This window comes from Macaca thibetana, chromosome 12 (genome assembly GCF_024542745.1).
Source record: "Macaca thibetana thibetana isolate TM-01 chromosome 12, ASM2454274v1, whole genome shotgun sequence".
Lineage (NCBI taxonomy): Eukaryota > Metazoa > Chordata > Mammalia > Primates > Cercopithecidae > Macaca > Macaca thibetana.
Window position 1 is genome coordinate 39,915,865 of NC_065589.1, and position 21,060 is coordinate 39,936,924.

General features: G+C 39.0%; 2 protein-coding genes across 3 annotated transcripts in view; one reads left to right on the forward strand and one right to left on the reverse strand.

Moving 5' to 3' along the window:
- The window catches only part of SUMO1 (small ubiquitin like modifier 1), a 1,087,495-nt gene that overhangs the window by 500,756 nt on the left and 565,679 nt on the right, over window positions 1–21,060 (forward strand). The window lies entirely within an intron of this gene.
- The window catches only part of FAM117B (family with sequence similarity 117 member B), a 138,260-nt gene that overhangs the window by 12,100 nt on the left and 105,100 nt on the right, over window positions 1–21,060 (reverse strand). The window contains exons 5-7 of the mRNA XM_050750830.1: window positions 4,700–4,843; window positions 2,869–3,094; window positions 629–749 (exon numbers count right to left, since the gene is read on the reverse strand). Coding sequence (XP_050606787.1) covers window positions 629–749; window positions 2,869–3,094; window positions 4,700–4,843 — 491 coding nt within the window. The remainder of the gene's footprint in view (window positions 1–628; window positions 750–2,868; window positions 3,095–4,699; window positions 4,844–21,060) is intronic.

Sequence of the window (21,060 nt, forward strand, 5' to 3'; positions counted from 1 at the left end):
AGGAGGCTGAGGCAGGAGGATTGCTTGTGCCCAGAAGTTTGGGACCAGCCTGGACAACACAGTGAGACCCTGTCTCTCCAAACTTTAAAAAATTAGCCAGGCTAGGCCAGGTGCAGTGGCTCACACTTGTAATCCCAACACTTTGGTAGGCCGAGGCGGGCAGATCACAGGGTCAGGAGATCGAGACCATCCTGGCCAATGCGGTGAAACCTTGCCTCTACTAAAAATATAAAAAATTAGCCAGGCGTGGTTGTGGGTGCCTGTGGTCCCAGCTACTCGGGAAGCTGCGGCAGGAGAATGGCGTGAACCCAGGAAGCAGAGATTGCAGTGAGCCGAGATTGTGGCACTGTACTCCAGCCTGGGCGTCAGAGTGAGACTCCATCTCAAAAAAAAAAAAAAAACAAAAACAAAAAAAAACACACAATTAGCCAGGCTAGTGGCGTGCATCTGTATTCCCAGCTACTTGGGAGGTTGAGGCGGGAAGATCACTGGAGCCTAGGAGGTAGAGGTTGCAGTGTGACCTGTGACTGCATTAGTGCAGTCCAGCCTAGGTGACAGAGTGAGATCCTATCTCAAAAAAAAAGCTCATAATAGTTTTTTTTTGCGGGGTGGTGGAAGGGATACTTACGAGCATTCCTCAAAGACTTTGACCCTTTCACAGCCCTCAGGAGGTTCCCTTTTGAACATATAACTGTTGTTAGGTTTTGGTGAGGTTGCATATTTGGGCAAAGGAGAATTGTTCCCATTCTCTGCAAGAAATGACACATTAGATTACTAAAAAATACAACTACATAAATATACAGTCATACTACATTTAATCGTTCTTGGACTAGCCCACCGTGAACTACTTGAGGGCAGGAACAGTGCTTTCTTCATCAAGGAGATAATGTTTGTTAAATAAATGCATATACAAATAAAATATTTATTTCACTTCCACTTACAATTACCACAGCCTAGGCCTGTATCACATAACCCTCAGTAGTGAACACTGACCTGGCTGGCTGCCTTATTTGTACTCTATACAAAACAAATGCACTCAAACACTACTTCCATTTTTCCCAGTACAAATATCTGAAATGGTTCTTCACTGGTTGCTGATGATTAATTCTTGGGCTGCGCCTCAGCATTTCTCAGTTCAATTTCTCTGTCCTCTGGTTACAATCTTTGCTCCAGGTAGTCAGAGCCACCGGATGCCAAACATTTTTTTTGGCCTATGAATTTCCCCTTACCTAAAAGGGGTAAGTTCTGTTTATTTTCCAAAAGGTTCTTCAAAGTCTGGCTCTGATTCAAGTTTTTTGAAGTCTTTCTAAATTAACCCTAACAGGAGGAACATTTCTTTACTCTGATATTATTTAGTGCTGATATCCTCAATTTATATTAACTTAAAAATTTTAATATGTTAAATGTCTGTTCTAAATTTTCAGTCTGTACCAGCTAAGCTACAAACTCCTTGCTGGCAGCAGCACTACAGCCCAGTTTTCCTACAAAAGAAATTCACAGAGGCCAACCAGCTACTAAAATCAAATGGATCAGGACACATTTATTGAGTTTATTTACAGACTTTCTACATGTTATTGATGTAGAAGTAGAAAATACGGGAAATCAAGGGACACATTTTATCTGACCCATGTTTTATCAGACCCAGAAGCTAGCAAGAAAAGTCCAAAGAACAACAGTTTACAACTTTCCACAGTTTAAAGTAACTTCTTCAGTGCATCTTCTGTCTTCTGCACTTGTTACAGTTTGAATGACTTAGGTGATGAGTAGCATCAGCAAGTCCTAACAGCAGAGCACTTTAGGACATTCAACACACTGTATGGAGGAGGTTCGAAATAAATGACTACTGAACTGAGCTTTAGAACTCATAAACAGGCCGGTCGCGGTGGCTCAGGCCTGTAATCCCAGCACTCTGGGAGGCCGAGGTGCATGGATCACGAGGTCAGGAGATCAAGACCATCCTGGCTAACACGGTGAAACCTCATCTCTACTAAAAATACAAAAAATTATCCGGGCGTGGTAGCAGACACCTGTAGGCCCAGGTACTCGGGAGGTTGAGGCAGGAGAATGGTGTGAACCCAGGAGGCGGAGCTTGCAGTGAGCCAAGATCATGCCACTGCACTCCAGCCTGGGCGACAGAGCGAGACTCTGTCTCAAAAAAAAAAATATATATATATATATACACACACACACATATATATATAAATGTCATTATCATTGCTTTCAAGTACACAACGTAACCAGAATTAGGCTAAGAAAATACTGTCCTGACATAAATGCAAGGCTAATATTTGTTTTAAAAGGCAAGAATATTTGTAATTAACATTCAAACTGCTTCTATTTCCAGGTTATTTCTAAGGTATTTTAAGGTTATTTTTAAAAATACTCTTCAACGTTTTACATCAGGCTTGCTTTGAACACTCATCCTGCACTGATATAAATCTATTTAATCCTTGTTAAAAATGTCACAAATACACATCCTAAAAAACACTAACTTGAAGGCTTTGTATTGATTTAAAAAGCATTAAGGTAATAAAATCATGACTATCAGGTAACAGAGACCAAAGTGCTTTTCAGAGCAAGTGCTCATCTCATTTATTCCAATAAGAATGTTTCTCACCAATAAGGAAGTTGTATTAACAAGTACAAAAAAAGACATACAAACTAACAAAAGCCCATAAACTTGCCCAACCAGACCATCAACTGAGCATGACGGTCAAACCTGTTTATGCTCCAAATTTAAAACCTATGCTTTGAACACATTAACTGAGTAGCCTCGAGTGGGTGGTTCTCCTAGAAAATGAATAGAATGAATGATACAACAGGAGGTATTCCATTATCGTCTGATAGCACATTCCTCCAGCACTGTACCTTTATCTCTGGGATCAACAAGCAGGTCATCAGCTGAGCAAGGACTCTCCTCACTACCTTCATTGGAAATGGTGAGGAACGATGTTGGGGACACGGACTGGGAACGGCTGCTGTTGTTGCTCCCCCTGTCTGCCCCACCAGGGGTCTGTGTGTCGATGCTGCGCGTGCTGCTACTTCTCTGTACAAGGGGGGGTGGAGCACGATGGCCATCTGGAATATCTTGCGGCTGTTACAAAATTTTTAAAACATATGTATATTTATCATTAATTTCGAATCACCAGCAATGCACCCAATGTCAACCTTCACATCTAGTGCCAGAGACTCACAAATCAGAAATCCCTTCCTACTTATTAGGATTTCATGTTGCATGTTAGTGACATCCCTGTCTAATCTGACTCCCCCACCGAGTCTTTGGTAAAGACTCTGTATTCCCAAGGCCCAGCATACAGCAGGTGGCCAATGCTTGTTGAATAAATGAATTACACTGCATCACTTATCGTGTGCTAAGGGTTATTTTAAAAATTAAGTGAGGGCCATGAAATCTAGGTGTAACACTAGGTCTACATTAGAGGAAAAAAGGTTATTCATCATGTGAACCAGGGACACTGATGCCACACCCTGAAAGGATTTTTTCAAGTCAACTTTCCTAAACGGGGGAAAGGTTAATCACAGAAGTGCTAATGATGGGGAGAAAATCAAGTACACACACAAAGGAAAGCCTGTGTGGATCACTTAGCAGGGAAACCAACTCCCTGCATGCTTCTGATTCATTTACCTTCATTAAATCAGGGAACCTGGACCCCATCAGGCAGCATGGAGGAGAGGGTGTGTGTGGGGAGCTGTGTTTTCTCTTAGCTAAACCAACCTTTATTTTAAGGGAGAGGATCTTAAGCATCAATACAATACTCAATTCCTCCTTCACTGAAGAATAGAGAGACGGTTAAATAAATACACTCTGTGACATGGTTTTTAAACCTAAACAGTAATTTTTCTGTTTTACATAGGAATTATTCTCATGTGTTTTCTAGTTAGTAGACAGAATAGGCAGAAGATCATTTTTTTTTTTTTTTGAGATGGAGTCTCACTCTGTCGCCCAGGCTGGAGTGCAATGGCACAATCTTGGTTCACTGCAACCTCCACTTCCCAGGTTCAAGCGATTCTCCCTGCCTCAGCCTCCCAAGTAGCTGGGATTACAGGCATGCACCACCATGCCCAGCTAATTTTTGTATTTTTTAGTAGAGACGGGGTTTCACCATGTTGGCCAGGTGGGTCTTGAACTCCTGACCTCAGGTGATCCACCCGCCTCAACTTCCCAAAATGTTGGGATTACAGGCGTGAGCCACCGTGCCTAGCCAGATCATTTCTAACTGTACTTTATGATGACATGGCCTAGCATGTCAACCAAAACCAAACAGTCACTGACATTCAAAAAAGGAGCAAGGAGATTCATGCTTAGAAAGTATTCAATGTCATGTAAACTTCTGCCCCCCATAATTAGTAAGCTAAACTTACTAATGGAGTTTAGCTTACTAATTATGTTAAATGGAGTTATAGCAAATAAGAAGTATATCATCTAATGGTTTCTAAATACAGACAAACAAAAACTAGTTTCTGTTCAGTAATTCAAATTCAAGTTAGATCAGTTGCCTCTATGACATGCAACTAAACGAAAACTTTTCACTCACTTGCCCAGGTCAAAGATTTTCAAAAGAGATAAATTTTTGTTTTCTCAATGAGAAGGAAAAAACCCAAGTAAATATGGAAACCCAAACTGTGCATTTTTAATAATTAGAAGAATTCAAGAATGATCTTAAGATACAAGATCACTTACTATAAGTTGCTCTTCCTTTTCCCCAGTCTCTTTAATTATTATTTCAATCTCTTGATTCAATCCTTCCACGCTATTCCGGAACCGGGAGCCTGTTGATTTAGTGATGGGAATTACAGGAATAAGTGCACTCTTTGGAACAGGAGCCTTGAGAAAATGGGATGGAGAAGAGAGGCTTAACATTACCTTTTACTTTTCTAGACTGAAGCATAATTCCAACAGACATAAGTAACTCAAAAATAAATCAAAGTTTACAGGCCTCACAAAAAGTGTGAGTGAGCAAACCTGCTCCTTAGCATGGATGAAATATAATTTAAAACCTAGATCCCACAAAATGAAGGCAGGATTCTGAAAATGTATTCACACCTATGAATGACTGCAAAGGGAACAGGGATATATATAGTAAAAGAATGTCAACCTCAAAAATTCTTTTATGACTGTAACAGAGCTCAGATTTCAGAATATAACTTTAAACACTCCTAGTGCCACAATGACAGAGTTTGGATGTCTCACCCAAATCATGGGGGTGGATCTCTCATGAATGGTTTAGCACCGTCCCTCTTAGTACTGTTGAGTTCTTATGAAATCTGGTTGTTTAAAGGTGTATAGCACCTCCCCCTTCTCTCTCTTGCTTCTGCTCGGCCATGTGACCTGTGTGCTCCCCCTTTGCCTTCCGCCATGATTGTAAGTTTCCTAAGGCCTCCCTGGACATCGAGTAAATGCCAGCGTCATGCTTCCTGTACAGCCTGCAGAACTGTGAGTCAATTAAACCTCTTTCTTTCTTATTTTTGGGACAAGTCTCACTCTGTCACCCAGGCTGGAGTGCAGTGGTGTGATCTCGACTCACTGCAACCTTCACCTCCCGGGTTCAAGCGACTCTCCTGCCTCAGCCTCCTGAGTAGCTGGGACCACAGGCACCCACCACCACACCTGGCTAATTTTTTTTGGTATTTTTAGTAGAGACGGTTTTCACCATATTTGCCAGGCTGGTCTCAAACTCCTGCCCTCGTGATCCGCCTATGTAGGCCTCCCAAAGTGCTGGGATTACAGGCATGAGCCACCACGCACAGACCCTCTTTTCTTTATAAATTACCCAGTCTCAGGTATTTATAGCAACATAAGAACAGATTAATATATACAATTATTTATATTCTGGGGGGGATTTATTATTATCTATTCTTAAAAAAAATAAGATACATGTGCAGAACATGCAGATTTGTTACAAAGGTATACGTGTGCCATGGTGGTTTGCTGCACCTATTGACCAGTCCTCTAAGTTCCCTCTCCTCATCTCCTACCTCGAACAGGCCCTGGTGTGTGTTGTTCCCCTCTCTGTGTCCATGTGTTCTCATTGTTCAACTCCCATGTATGAGTGAGAATATGCAGTATTTGGTTTTCTGTTCTTGTGTTAGTCTGCTAAGGATGATGGCTTCCAGCTTCATCCATGTCCTTGCAAAGGACATGATCTCATTCTTTTTATGGCTGCATAGTATTCCATAAAGTATATGTACCACATTTTCTTTATCTAGTCTATCATTGACGGCATTTGAGTTGGTTCTATGCCTTTGCTATTGTAAACAATGCTGCAATAAACACATATGTGCATGTGTCTTTATAGTAGAATGATTTATAATCCTTTGGGTATACATACAGTGATGGGACTGATGGGTCAAATGATATTTCTGGTTCTAGATCGTTCAGGAATCGCCATGCTGTCTTCCACAATGGTTGAACTAATTTACACTCCCACCAACAGTGTAAAAGCATTCCTATTTCTCCACAGCCTCACCAGCATCTATTGTTTCCTGACTTATTTTAATAATTGCCATTCTGACTGGCATGAGATGGTATCACACTGTGGTTTTCACTTGCATTTCTCTGATAGTGATGTTGAGCTTTTTTTCATATATTTTTTACATGTTTGTTGGCCATGTAAATGTCTTCTTTTAAGAAGTGTCTGTTCATATCCTTTGTCCATTTTTTGATGGGGTTGTTTTTTTCTTGTAAATTTAAGTTCCTTGCAAATTCTGGATATTAAACCTCTGTCAGATGGGTAGACTGCAAAAATTTTCTCCCATTCTGTAGGTTGCCTGTTCACTCTGATGATAGTTTCTTTTGCTGTGCAGAAGCTCTTTTGTTTAACTAGATCCCATTTGTCAACTTTGGCTTTTGTTGCAATTGCTTTTGGCATTTTTGTCATGAAGTCTTGCCCATGCCTATGTCCTGAATGGTATTTCTTCTAGGGTTTTTATGGTTTTGGGTTCTTACGGTTTTGGGTTTTACATTTAAGTCTTTAATCCATCTTGAGTTAATTTTTGTATAAGGTGTAAGGAAGGAAGGGGTCCAGTTTCAGTTTTCTGCATATGGCTAGCCAGTTTTCCTAGCACCATTTACTGAATAGGAGATCCTTTCCCCATTGCTTTTTTCTGTCAGGTTTGTCAAGGATCAGATAGTTGTAGATATGTGGTGTTATTTATAAGGTCTCTGTCCTGCTCCATTGGTCTATGTGTCTCTTTTGGTACCAGTACTATGCTGTTTTGGTTACTGTAGCCTTGTAGTATAGTTTGAAGTCAGATGGCGTGATGCCTCCAGCTTTGTACTTTTTGCTTAGGACTGTCTTGGCTATACAGGGTCTTCTTTGATTCCATATGAAATTTAAAATAGTTTTTTCTAATTCTGTAAAGAATGTCAATGGTAGTTTGACGGGAATAGCAGTGAATCTATAAATTACTTTGGGCACTATGGCCATTTTCATGATATGATTTATTTATTTAAGAGAACCACTTCCAAAATCTATATATAGAGATTTTTAAATTAAAAATGTTTTTATTGTCACAGTATTACTTTTGGAAAGAACTATCTGATTACATAATTACAGGATATTACTTTTTTCCTGATAAGACACTCAAAATAAAATATGAAACAAGCATTAACAGAGGTATCCGCCAAAGCTAGTAACAACAGTGTGCCAGATGAACATCTTGTAGACTCTTCTACTGTCTAGCAAAGAAAGGTGATTAACCTATCCTTCATTTAGGAAAGTTTCTTCGGAAAACCTCTTTCAGGAAGAAGTGGGCAAGAAGACAAAGGTAAGAGAGCCTCTAATCAATGACCATTAGTTTTATTCCCTGATAACCTTGCTGTGTGATACAGAACTTAGTGTTAAATATCTATTTCTCCTTTTATTCCTGCTCCCCTTTAGAACTGGAAGGAAGGAAGGAAGGAAGGAGAGAGAAAGAGAGAAAGAAAAAGGGGGTGGCAGGTGGGCAGGAAGGCAAGAGAAAAGAAAAAAGAAAAGAAGAGAAGAAAGAGCATAGTAGTACAAGAATCCTTAGCAAACACAAGAAATTTGTGATTAAAAAAGGCCAAGGGGAAGCTCCATGCAGAAGTACTGAGTGAGCATGTCTCCACTGCTCAGTTAGTGTTGGGTCCTCATATGTAACACACAGGACACAGAAACCTACCTCATGGCTTTAAGAATGAAACGACAGGAAACCTGGTATGGTGCCTGGCCTCTAAAGCATGAATGCTCAGAAAACAGTAGCTGCAAATTTTATTTTGTATTTTCCCTATTATGTATTAAAATAATTATTTATCTTTTCACATTTTTTTGTCACTTATTTTCTTTCACATATAGTGTCTCCTAATTTTTCCCTTTTTATAAGTCCCTCTGTTCCCACATTGCCCACAGCCTCAAGCTTCTACATTACTTATTCCCTTTACTTCCATCTCTTCTTTCTGATCCCTTTTCCAATCTCAGCATCCACTACCAAAGAAAAGAAAAATCTTAAGTTTGGGTGTTCTATAAATGTTTTATAGAGAAAACTTATATATAATTTTTAAAAATTCAACTTATATTTTTGAGCCATTCTCCACAGTGTAGATCTTTGGCACACAGATACACAATTTTCAAAAAAAAATTTTTTTTCCCTCAAATTCCTGACCTCAGGTGATCCACCACCTAGGCCTCACAAAGTGCTGGGATTATAGGCGTGAGCCACTGTGCCCAGCCTCAAAACTATTTTTTTGAGGAAGATCTTAGCCATATCCATAGATCTATTCTCTCAGTCATTTGATGTGAACACTTGTCCTGGTTAGACCCTTTCAGCTTTCGTAAGTGGTGACAACTCCATATACAGTTTAGCAGGTGGCTAAAGCACAATCAATGTCACAAGTCAACTACTGGTCAGACAATAAAACTTTAACTCACTAACACTCCACAGGTATAAAAACTCAAATTCCTGATATAACCTGCAGTAGTCAGCTGAGTCATACACTTCAAGTAACACAGATGATCTGTAAAGACGCACGCAATTTTTAGAAGGTGAATTATAAAATAATTTTGCAAATTTGCAAACAGAAAATTATGGGACTAAAGCTTGACCTATATGTCTTCAAGGGTTTAGTCCTTATATGCACTTTTTGATTTTCCCTTTCCTCAAATATAAACATAAATTATATGTGCACCGAGAAACCCCCATACCTAATTTCTCAACATTTTCTGTTCTACCTACTGGAACAAAAGTTTCATATACCCCAGACATTTCACAAAAGCAGAAATTTAAAAGAACACGTTTCCTTTGCCCCTTAATGTTTATTCAACCAAAAGCCAATACATGCATATAAAACAGATACACACACATATTTATATTTCACCCAGCAAAAGAGTATTTCCCCAAAATATCAGAAGCAAGCTACACCTAGGGACAGAGTTGGTATTTTTTTCTTTTGGATTATTTTTCTACAATTAACCTGAGGAGAGAAACTATGTCTTATTAATCTCTTTAGTGCCACTGCCAAGCAGAGAGCCCAAAACATACAAGATGCTTGTTCAACAAGGCTGGTATATGGATGTGTGCATCTCCCCCAACATCCTATGTTGGAGCCCTAACTGCCCATGTGGCTGTATTCGGACATGGGGCACCTAAGGCAGTAGTTGAGGTTTGTTTTGTTGTTGTTGTTGTTTGAGACAGGGTCTCACCTTGTTGCCCAGGCTGGAGTGCAGTGGCATGAGCTTGGCTCACTACAACCTCTGCCTCCTGGCCTCAGGTGATCCTCCTACCTCGGCCTCCTGCGTAGCTGGGATTACAGGCATATGCCACCATGCCTGGCTAATTTTTGTACTGTTTTGGTAGAGACAGGGTTTTACCATGTTGCCCAGGCTGGTCTCAAACTCCTGGGCTCAAGCAATCAGACGGCTTCAGCCTCCCAAAGTGCTGAGATTACAAACATGAGCCACTGCGCCCAGTCAGCAGTAAAGTTTAAATTAGGTCATATGGAAGGGCAGCCCTGGTCCAACAGGACACCAGAGAGACCCCTTCCATTTCCATGCACACAAAGAAAAGTTCATATAAGCACACAGCAAGAAGGGAGCTGTCTCCAACCTAAGGGGAGAACCCTCAACTACATACCAACTCTGCTGACACCTGGATCTTTGACTTAAGAGTCTCCAGAACTGGAAGATAAATTTCTGTTGTGTAAAGTCACCTAGTCTATGTATAATATTTTGTTACGGCAGCCTGAGGAGACTAATACACTCACCTCTAGTTTTTCTTATTTCTACAGTTTTCAATAGACTTAAGAACATACTTAAACATAAGCCTGAGATATAGTGATCCAGAGAACTTGAATATGTCCATAAAAAGTTTGCCCTGAGAAACTATTTTTAACTTCACTGTTTACTCTTTTTTATTTAAATAATTTTAAAAATATAATTAGAGACAGAGGCTCACTATGTTGCCCAGGCTGATCTCGAACTCCTGGCCTCAAGTGATCCTCCCAGCCTTGACCTCCCAAAGTGCAGGGATTACAAGCATGAGTCACTGTGCCTGGACTGGCACTGTTTTCTTTATTGCAAAAGTAAAAAAATATTCAGTGAAGAAAGAAATAGATATCAATCACCAGAGATAACAACTATTAATAATTTTATAAAAACTCTTCTATCTAGTCCTCTTTCTTCTATATACATAAACACTTTTAACCAGAAACATATTGTACGTAGCATTCTGAACCCAGTGGTTTTTTTTTTTAAACATCATGCCAGACCTGTAACCTATCTCTATGCTTTAAAACGTTTAACCAAATCATTTTTATAGGTGCAGAGTATTTCATTTTGTGAGTGCATTACATAAGAAATCAATGCTCTATTAAACAAATAGTTCTCAATTTTTCACTATTACAGAACCATACTGTCATGAACATCCTCTTAGACAATTATTTGCACACATACATAAACACTTCCTTAGAATAAATTCCTGGGGTGGGGGAGCTATTTTTCTGGGGGGACACAAAGGATAGGGAAGATTTTTCAGGGCTTTGATTCATAATGCCAAACCGAACAGTAAAATATTTTTACTCCTCACATTTTTATCTGCACTGTATGAATATATATGTTTCATGAAACTCTCTAAACTGGATTTATTTTTTCTAAACCTTTGCTAAGTTTCATTAACTACAAGTGCTCTCATTCCTTTAGTTTCTATATTGTAGAACATAAAGGAAAGTAAATTTTTAAAATGATAGCCAGTCATTTGTCCATTTTGTAGCAAGGAATGTTATCTGTTTTTTTCTTACTGACTTGAAAAACCTCTTCATAGTGTTTACATATAAACTGTTTACACTGTATACATTGATATTGTATTTTAATTCTCATTATTTAAAGCATGATTTTTTCAAAGTATATTTAAAGGTCACTTCTTTTTTTCTTTTTTTTTTTTTTGAGGAGGAGTCTCCCTCTGTCACCCAGGCTGGAGTGCAGTGGCGCGATCTCAGCTCACTGCAACCTCTGCCTGCTGGGTTCAAGCAATTCTCCTGCCTCAGCCTCCCAAGTAGCTGGGACTACAGGCACGTGTCACCAGGCCCAGCTGTTTTTTTTGTTTGTTTGTTTGTTTGTTTTTGAGACGGAGTCTCGCTCTGTCATCCAGGCTAGAGTGCAGTGGTGTGATCTCAGCTCACTGCAAGCCCGCCTCCCAGGTTCACGCCATTCTCCTGCCTCAGCCTCCCGAGTAGCTGGGACTACAGGCACCCGCCACAGCACCTGGCTAATTTTTTGTATTTTTAGTAGAGACGGGGTTTCACTGTATCAGCCAGGATGGTCTCGATCTCCTGACCTTGTGATCTGCCCACCTCGGCCTCCCAAAGTGCTGGGATTACAGGCATGAGCCACCGCGCCTGGCCCCAGATAATTTTTTGTATTTTTAGTAGAGACGGGTTTCACCGTGTTAGCCAGGATGGTCTCGATCTCCTGACCTCATGATCCACCCGCCTCGGCCTCCCAAAGTGCTGGGATTACAGATGTGAGCCACTGTGCCCCGCCTTTAAGGTTCATTTCTATATATTTCTTGACAACGTCCGTTCACCCTTTTCTTGGGTTTTTAGTCATCTGTCCCTCAGTTTTTTGGATACATAATAATTGTACATATTTATGTGGTACGTGTGATATTTTGATACATGCATATAATGTATAATGATCAAATCAGGGTATTCAGAATATCCATAAACTTAAACATTTCTTTGTGCTGGGAACATTTCAAATCTTCTCTCATAGTTAATGATATATGCAATAAATTATTGTTAACCACACTCTACTGTGCTATCAAACACTAGAACTTATTCCTTCTATCTGACTACATATCGGTATCCATTAACCAATCTCTTTTCATTCATGACCTCCCACCCCGCGTGACCCCGGCCCTTCCCAGCCTTTGGTGTCCATCCTTCTACTCTTTACCTCCATGAGATCAATTTTTTTAGCTTCTACCTACGAGTGTGAAAGTGTGATATTTATCTTTCTATGCCTGGCTTATTTCACTTAACGTGACCTTCAGTTCTAATTCATGTTGCTGCAAATCACAGAATTTTATTCATTTTAAGACTGATTAGTATTCCATTGTACACACACACACAATGGGATACTAATCAGTCTTTATACACATGTATACACACACACACATTTTTCTTTATTCATTCAACTGTTGGTGGGTACTCAGGTTGCCCATCTCGGATCTCCAGTACTACACTGTGTGTGTGTGTGTGTGTGTGTGTGTGTGTGTGTGTGTACGCGCGCGCGCACAATGAAACACTGATCAGTTATGTATACACATGTATACACAAACACACTACATTTTTCTTTATTCATTCAACTGTTGATGGGCACTTAGGTTGATTCCATACACTGGTTACTGAGAGTGGCTACGATAAACATGTGAGTGCAGGGTATCCCTTTGATACGTTATTTTTTGTCTTTTTGATAATAGCCATTCTAACAGGGGTGAGGTGATATCTCATTATGGATTTGATTTGCATTTCCCCGATGACTAGTGAAGGTGAACATTTTTTTTATGTATCTGTTGGCCATTTAATCTACGTCTTCTTTCGAGAAATGTCTAGTAAGACATTTAATCTGTGTCTTCTTTTGAGAAATGTCTAGTCAGATTGCCCACTTTTTAATGGCATTACTTGTTGGGTTTTTTCTTTTTTTTTTTTGCTATTGAGTTCCTTGAAGATTCTCAATGTTAGTTCCTTGTTGGATGAACACTTTGCAAATATTCTCCTCCATTCAACAGGCTTTCTCTTCACTCTGTTGTTTCCTTTGCTGTAGAGAAGCTTTTAAATTTAACGTAGTCTCATTTGTATATATTTTTCGTTACCTAGGCCTTTGTAGTCCTAGCCATAAAATCTTTGCCCAGACCAATGTGCTGAAACATTTCCCCTATGTTTTCTTCCAGGAGTTTTGTAGTTTCGGCTCTCACCTTTAAGGCTTTAATCCATTTTAGGTTGATTTTTATATGTGGTAAGAGATAATGGTCCACTTTCATCCTTCTGCATAAGTCAGTTTTCCCAGCACTATTTATTGAAGATGTTCTTTCCTCCAGTGGATGTTCTTAGAACTTCTGTCAAAAATGAGCTGGCTATAAATGCATGAATTTATTTCTGGGTTATTTATTCTGTTCTGTGGATCCATGCTGTTTGGATTACTATAGCTTTGTGTGACATTTCTGAAGTCAGATAGTATGACGCCTCTGGCTTCATTCTTTTTGCTTTGTATTGCTCTATTTGGGGTCTTTTGTGGTTCCATTCAAATCTTATGATTGTTTCTTCTATTTCTGTGAAGAATGCCATTGGTATTTTAATATAAACAATTAATATTTTAATTGCAGTGAATCTACAGATTGCTTTGGATAGTATGGTCATTTTAATAACATGAATTCTTCTTATGAACATAGGACATCTTTCCATTTGTGTCCTCTTCAATTTCTTTCATTAGTGTTTGCAGTTTTTGTTGTAGATATCTTTCATTTCCCTGATTAAATTTATTCTCGGGGTTTTTTGTTGTTCTTTTTTAGCCATTGTAAACTGAATTGCTTTCTTGATTTCTTTTTTAGCTAGTTCATTATTAGTGTATAGAAACACTACTCATTTTTATATATTGATGTTGTATCCAGCAACTTTACTAAATTCATTTATCAGTTTTGTGATTTTTTTGTAGAGTCTTTTGGTTCTTACTTTACGTACAGATAAACTGGAATGGGTAGGTTTTTCTATATATAAGATCATGTCATCTGTAAAGAAAAATTTGACTTCCTGTCTTCCAGTTTGGATGCATTTTCTTTCTCTTGCCTGGCTGCTCTGGCTAGGACCTCCAGTACTACACTGAGTAACTAGTAAAAATGGACATCCTTGTCGTGTTTCAGTTCTTAGAGGAAAGGCTTACTGCTTTCCTCCATTCGGTACAATTTAGCTGTGGGTTTGTCACCTATTGCTTTTATTACATCAAGGTATTTTCCTTCTATGCCTAATTTGTTGAGAGTTTTTATCATGGAGGGATGCTGAATTTTATCACATGGTTTTTCTGTATCTATTAAAATGATTGTTGGTTTTTGTCCTTCATTCTGTTGATGTGATGTATCACATTTATTGATTTGTCTATGTTGACCAGGCTGAATTTTATCACATGGTTTTTCTGTGTCTATTAAAATGATCATATGGTTTAAGTCCTTCATTCTGTTAATGTGATGTATCACATTTATTGATTTGTCTATGTTGAACCATCTTTGCATCACTGGAATAAATCCCACTTAATCGTGTTATATTACCTTTTTGATGTGTTGTTAGATTTGGTTTGCCAGTATTTTGCTCAGGATTTTTGCATCTATGTTCAATAGGGATACTGGCCCATAGTGGTTTCCCCCCGCACTTCCCCTCCCACCCCCAGGGGTGGTGGTTGTGCCAGTGTCTGGTTTTGGTACAGGGCAATGCTGTCCTCATAAAATGAGTTAGGAGAAACTCCTTCCTCTATAATTGTTTGTAATAGTTTGAGAAGAATTGGTGTTAGTTCTATTTTATGTCTGTTAAAATTCAGCAGTAAAACCATTCAGTCCTTGGCCTCTTTGTTGGGACAATTTGTATTGCTGATTCAATCTCATAACCAGTAACATGGTTTGTTCAGGTTTGCTACCTTTTCCTGGTTCAATCTTTGTAGGCTGTATGTGTCAATGAAATTACCCATTTTCTCTAGGTTTCCCAGTTTGTTAGTGTACAGTTGTTCATACTTATCTTTAATAATCTTTCTTCTAATAATTTTAGGTTTGGTTTGTTCTTGCTTTTCTAGTTCCTTGAGGTACACTCTTCAGATTGTTTATCTGAAATCTTTTTTTTAATGTAGGCATTTGTTGGTATATACTTTCCTCTTAGCAATATACTGTTATCTCATAGGTTTTGGTACATTGTAATTCCATTTTCATTTGCTTCAAGAAATTTTTTTTTATTTCCTTAATTTCTTCATTGACCCAATGGTCATTCAGGAGCATGTTGTTTAACTTCCACGTATCTGTACAGTTTCCAAATTTCCTCGTTACTGATTTCTAGTTCTAGTCTGTGGTATGAGAAGATCTTGATAATTTCAATATTTAAAAATTTGTTGAGATATGTTTTGTGGCCTAACATATGGTCTATCCTGGAGAACGTTCCATGTGCTGATATGTGTATGTGTATTCTGTAGCTAATGGAAGAAAAATTCTGTAAATGTCTATTAGTTCAATTTGATCTACAGTGCAGATTAAGTGCAATGTTTCTTTCTTGACTTTCTATATAGATGATCTGATGCTGAAAGTGAGGTCCTGAAGTCTCCAACTATTATTGCATTGGGGTCTATTTCTCTCTTTAAGCTCTAACGCTGTTTGCATTATATACTAGGTGCTCTGGTGTAGGGTGCATATATATTTACAATTGTTACATCCTCTTGCTGAATTGATCCCTTTATCATTACATATAATAACTTTGTCTTTTTGTTTTTTGACTCGATGTCTATTTTGTGTGATATAAATACAGCTAATCCTGCATAATTTTGGTTTCCATTTGCGTGAATAAGCCTTTTCCATCCCTTCACTTTCAATCAATACGTGTTTTTACAGGGGAAGTGAGTTTCTTGCAGGCAGCATACTAATGGTTCTTATTTTATTACCCATTCAGCCAGTCTACATCTTCTAATTAAAGCCATTTACATTCAAGGTTGTTATTTATAGGTGAGAACTTACTCCTGTCAGTCACTTAAATTGTTTTTGGATTGTTTTGTATATTCTTTGTTCCTTTCTTCCTCTTTTATTGTTTACCTTTACATGTGGTGGGATTCTTGTAGTGATAATATTTGACTTTCTCTTTCTCATTTATGTCTGCTCAACCAGTGAATTTTATGTCTGTGTGTTTTCATAATGGTAGATACCCTCCTTTCATTTCCAGATGTAGGACTTGCTTAAATATTCCTTGTAGGGCTGACCTAGTGGTAATTAATTCCCTAAGTTCTTGCCTGTCTGGAAAAGGCTTATTTTGTCTTTTTTTCTTTTTTGACACAGAGTCTCACTGTCACTCAAGATGGAGTGCAATGGCACAATCTCCACTCACTGCAACCTCTGCCTCCTTGGTTCAAGAGATTCTCATGCCTCAGCCACCTGAGTAGCAGGGACTGCAGGAAAGCACCACCATGCCCGGTTAATTTTTGTATTTTTAGTAGAGATGGGGTTTCATCATGTTTGCCAGGCTAGTCTTGAATTGCTGACCACAAGTGATCTGCCTGCCTCAGCCTCCCAAAGTGCTAGGATTACCAGCGTGAGCCACCATACCCGCCCTCTTTTTTTTTTTTTTTTTTTTTTTTTTTGAGACACAGTCTCACTCTATCACCCAGGATGGAGTATCAGCTCCATCAGCAGTGGTGCAATCTCAGCTCACTGCAACCTCTGCCTCCTGGTTTCAAGTGATTCTCTTGTCTCAGACTCCCAAGTAGCTGGGATTACAGGCACCTGCCACCATGCCCAGCTCATTTTTTTTTGTATTTTTAGTAGAGATGGGGTTTTGCCATGTTGGCCAGGCTGATCTCGAACTCCTGATCTCAGGTGATCCGCCCGCCTTGCCCTCCCAAAGTGCTGGGATTACAAGTGTGAGCCACCGCACCCAGCCAACTCTCCTTCATTTTTGAAGGACATTATTCCTGGGTAAAATATTTTTGGCTAGCAGTCTTTTTTCTTTCAGCACTTAAAATATATCATCCCATTCTCTCCTGGCCCGTAAAGTTTTGGCTGTAAAACTTACTATTAGTCTGACAGTGCTATCATTGGGATATTTGTTCCTCCAAACCTCATGTTGAAATCTGATGTACAATATTGAAGGTGGGGCCTAATAGGAAGTGTCTGGGACATGGAGGCACGTTTCTCATGAACAGATTAATACCTTCTCTAGGGAAGAAGTAAATTCACTCCATTAGTTCCTACAATAGCTGGTGGTTAAAAAGAGTCTGGCACCACCCCTCTATCTCTCTTGCTTCCTCACTTGACGTGTTATCTCTGCACACACTGGCTCCCCTTCATCTTCCGCCATGAGTGGATGCAGTCTGAGGTTCAGTACAGTCTACAGAACCACAAGCCAAATAAAACCCTTACCTTTATAAATTACCCAGCCTTGGGTATTCTTTTACAGAAACACAAATGAACTAAGACAGATGGGGATTCTCTTACATGTGACTTGACACTTTTCTCTTGTTTTTGGAATTCTGTCTTTTGACTTTTGACAGTTTGACTATAATATGCCTTGGAGAAGACCTTTTTGGGTTAAAACCATTTGGGGATCTTTGAGCTTGCTGTATCTGTATGTCCATATCTCTTGTAAGACTGAGGAAGTTTTCAGCTCTTACTTCACTCAATAGGTTTTCGATGCCTTTGACCATCTCTTCTTCCGGACCTCTCGAAACTCAAATACTTGATTGCTTGTTGCTCCCTGTATGTCACATAGGCTTTGTCATCCGTTTTTATTCTTGTTTGACTGGATTGTTTCACAAGACCTGTCTGCAAGTTCAGAAATTCTTTCTTCTGCTTGATCTAGTATATTGCTGAAGTTCTCAACTGAATTTTTATTTCATTCTTTGATTTCTTCAGCTCCATGATTTGTTTGGTTCTTTTTAATCTATCTCTTTTATCTCTTTTATTCAACTACTCATTCAAATAAGAAATTTTCCTGATTCTTTGTATCATTTATCTGTGTTCTCTTGTATGTCACTGAGTTTCTTTGATATAACTATTTTAAACTGTTTTTCAGGAATTTCACCCATTTCCTTTTCTTTGGGATCTGTTACTGAAGAATTATTGGGCTCCTTTGGAGGTGTCATGGTTCCCTGCTTTTCTACTTTTCTTGTATCCTTATATTAATACCTGTACATTTAGTATAACAGTCACTTCCTCCAATTTTTTGAATTGGCTTTCAGAGGGAAAGCCTTTTTCCTATAGATTTATCTGTTGCATTGCTTGGGTAGCTTTGCCTTTGATTCTGGGTGGGTGCAGTAGTGTAGTCTCTGTATGATTTCTTTGGCCATAATCAGTAACAGTGGTGTCTCTGAGTTTCTCAGCAGCTTAGGCTGGAGTTGTCAGTGAAGGCTGTGGTAAGGCTTTGCAGGGTACAGGAATACTAGCCAGGCTAGTCCTCAGGCATCAGCAGTGGTGGCAGTGGGCCCGGTGTGCTGGTCCTTAGACCCCTGGGTGGCATACACAAGCACCAGTATTGGTGGGTCTGGGTAAGCTGGTCCTTGGGCTTCCATGTGGCATGCTCAGGTGCCAGTGGTAGGCTGGGCAGGTGTGTCCTCAGGACTCTGGGCAGTGTGTGTGGTGTTGGCAGTGCAGTAGCAGTGGTGGACTGAGTAGGTCGGTCTCCAGGCCCCCGGCTGGTTTGTGTGACTGAGTGGCAGCAGCAGGCTGCATGGGCCAATCCTCAGATTCCCAAGAGGTGCTTGTGGGGGCTGGTGGCAGGCAAGGGCCATCCTTATGCCACTGGAGGGTGCATGCATGCACTGGTAGCATCAACTGTCTCAGTTTTTGAGAGTTCTTTATATTAGGGTTATTAGCCCTTTGTGTCTGTGGTGTATGTTGTGAATATTTTGTTTTTTTCAGTTTTTACACTTGGTTTGTAATGTTTTCTGCCATACAAAAATGTTGATATAATTAAACTTATCAACCTTTTGCTGATTATGAATTTTGAGTCATAGAAATCTTTTTTATTTTTTGCTGAGATTACAGAAGAATTCAGTAATGTCTTCTAATACATGGTTTTGTTGTTTACATTTAGATCCTTAATCCATTGAGAGGTTGTTTTTGTATATGGTGTGGCCTAATTCTTTTTATAAATGGCTACGACTTGTCCCAGTGCTAGTAATTCAAAAGTTCATCTCTGACCAGTGATCTGAGTTGCCTTTACCATACAGTAAATTTCTGTATGTACCTGAGTCAATTTTTGGGCTTTCTATCTAGTCTATTCCTCTGAACAATTTGTCAATTCATGTACCAGTAGCACATTGCTTCACTTGTAAAGGCTTTATAGTATGTTTTGATATCTAGTAAGGCTAGCTGCCCTCAGTTTTTCCTTTTCACAGCTTTCCTGGTTATACTCACATATTTACTTTTCCCTATGAGCTTTAGGTAGCAAGTTTTTTTTAGTAGCAACTTTTCTAATGCTGTCAAAAAGCTTACTAATATTTTTATTGGGATGGTGTTAAATTTATAAATTAAATTAGAAAGTATTATATTAACTCATCCTATCCAAGAATAACACATTTTACATTTGTACAGGTCTACTTTGTATCTTTCAGAAGTGTTTTTAATTTTCCCCATGTAGATTGTGTAGTACTTATTAATTTCATTCTTAAGTATTTAGTTGTTTCTGCTGCTACTGTAAATTGGGATTTTTACAGTAGAGCTGGTTGATGTTTGTATATATAAATGGTATTGATTTTAGCTTGTTAATGCTATGGACTGCAACCATACAAAAATTTTTCATTGATTTGATTCTTGGAGGTTTTCCAGATATACTATCATATTATCTGAAAGGGAGTTTTATTTCTTCATCACCAATTCTTTTTTTTTTTTTTTTTTTTGAGACAGAGTCTTGCTCTGTCACCAGGCTGGAGTGCAGTGGCATGATCTGGCTCACTGCAACCTCCACCTCCCGGGTTCAATGATTTCCCTGCCTCAGCCTCCTGAGTAGCTGGGACTACAGACACGCACCACCACGCCCGGCTAATTCTTTGTATTTTAGTAGAGACGGGGTTTCACCATGTTGACCAGGATTGTCTTGATCTCCTGACCTCGCGATCTGCCTGCCTTGGCCTCCCAAAGTGCTGGGATGAAGGTGTGAGCCACTGCGCCCGGCCTTCATCACCAGTTCTAATGGCCTGACTTCTCTTTTCTAACTGTATTAGTTAATACCACTTGTACAACGTAAACAGAAGGAGGGATGGTAAAAATCCTTGCCTTGTTCCTGATCTTAGTGGAAGTGTCTCTCATATTTCCCCATTCTCATTAATAGCATGGAATCTTAAGGTAAAGAGAGGTGTGTGTATGTGTGTGATCATATTAAGAAAGTTTTCCTTATTTTAATGTTCTTGAGTATTTCTAACATAAATGGACATTTCCCAGGGGCTTTGTTTTTTTTTTTTTGCATCAATGTAATCATATGATTCTTTTGTAGCTAGAAAAATTTTAAAGCAGGTACAATCAAATGACCTCCATAGCCATTAAATTATCTAGCTGCAAGCAATATGACTTCCACGTACAACTTCCCCAATATGAACAAGCTATGACATTCACTGCAAGGTAAAAGAATGTCATATATGGCTCAATAGCTACAGACGATCTAAAGGTTAGAGAATATGTACCAAAACCAATTATAATACCTGAACTTCCATACTTCTTTCCTGTAATAATTAGGCAGCAGCTAGTTAAGATGCAAAAATGGCTTAATATACTAAATCTTGTTCCATAAACTATAAAATAAGCACAAATACACTATATAAAGTAATAATGCAAAGCACCAACTATATTCTAGAATTCAAT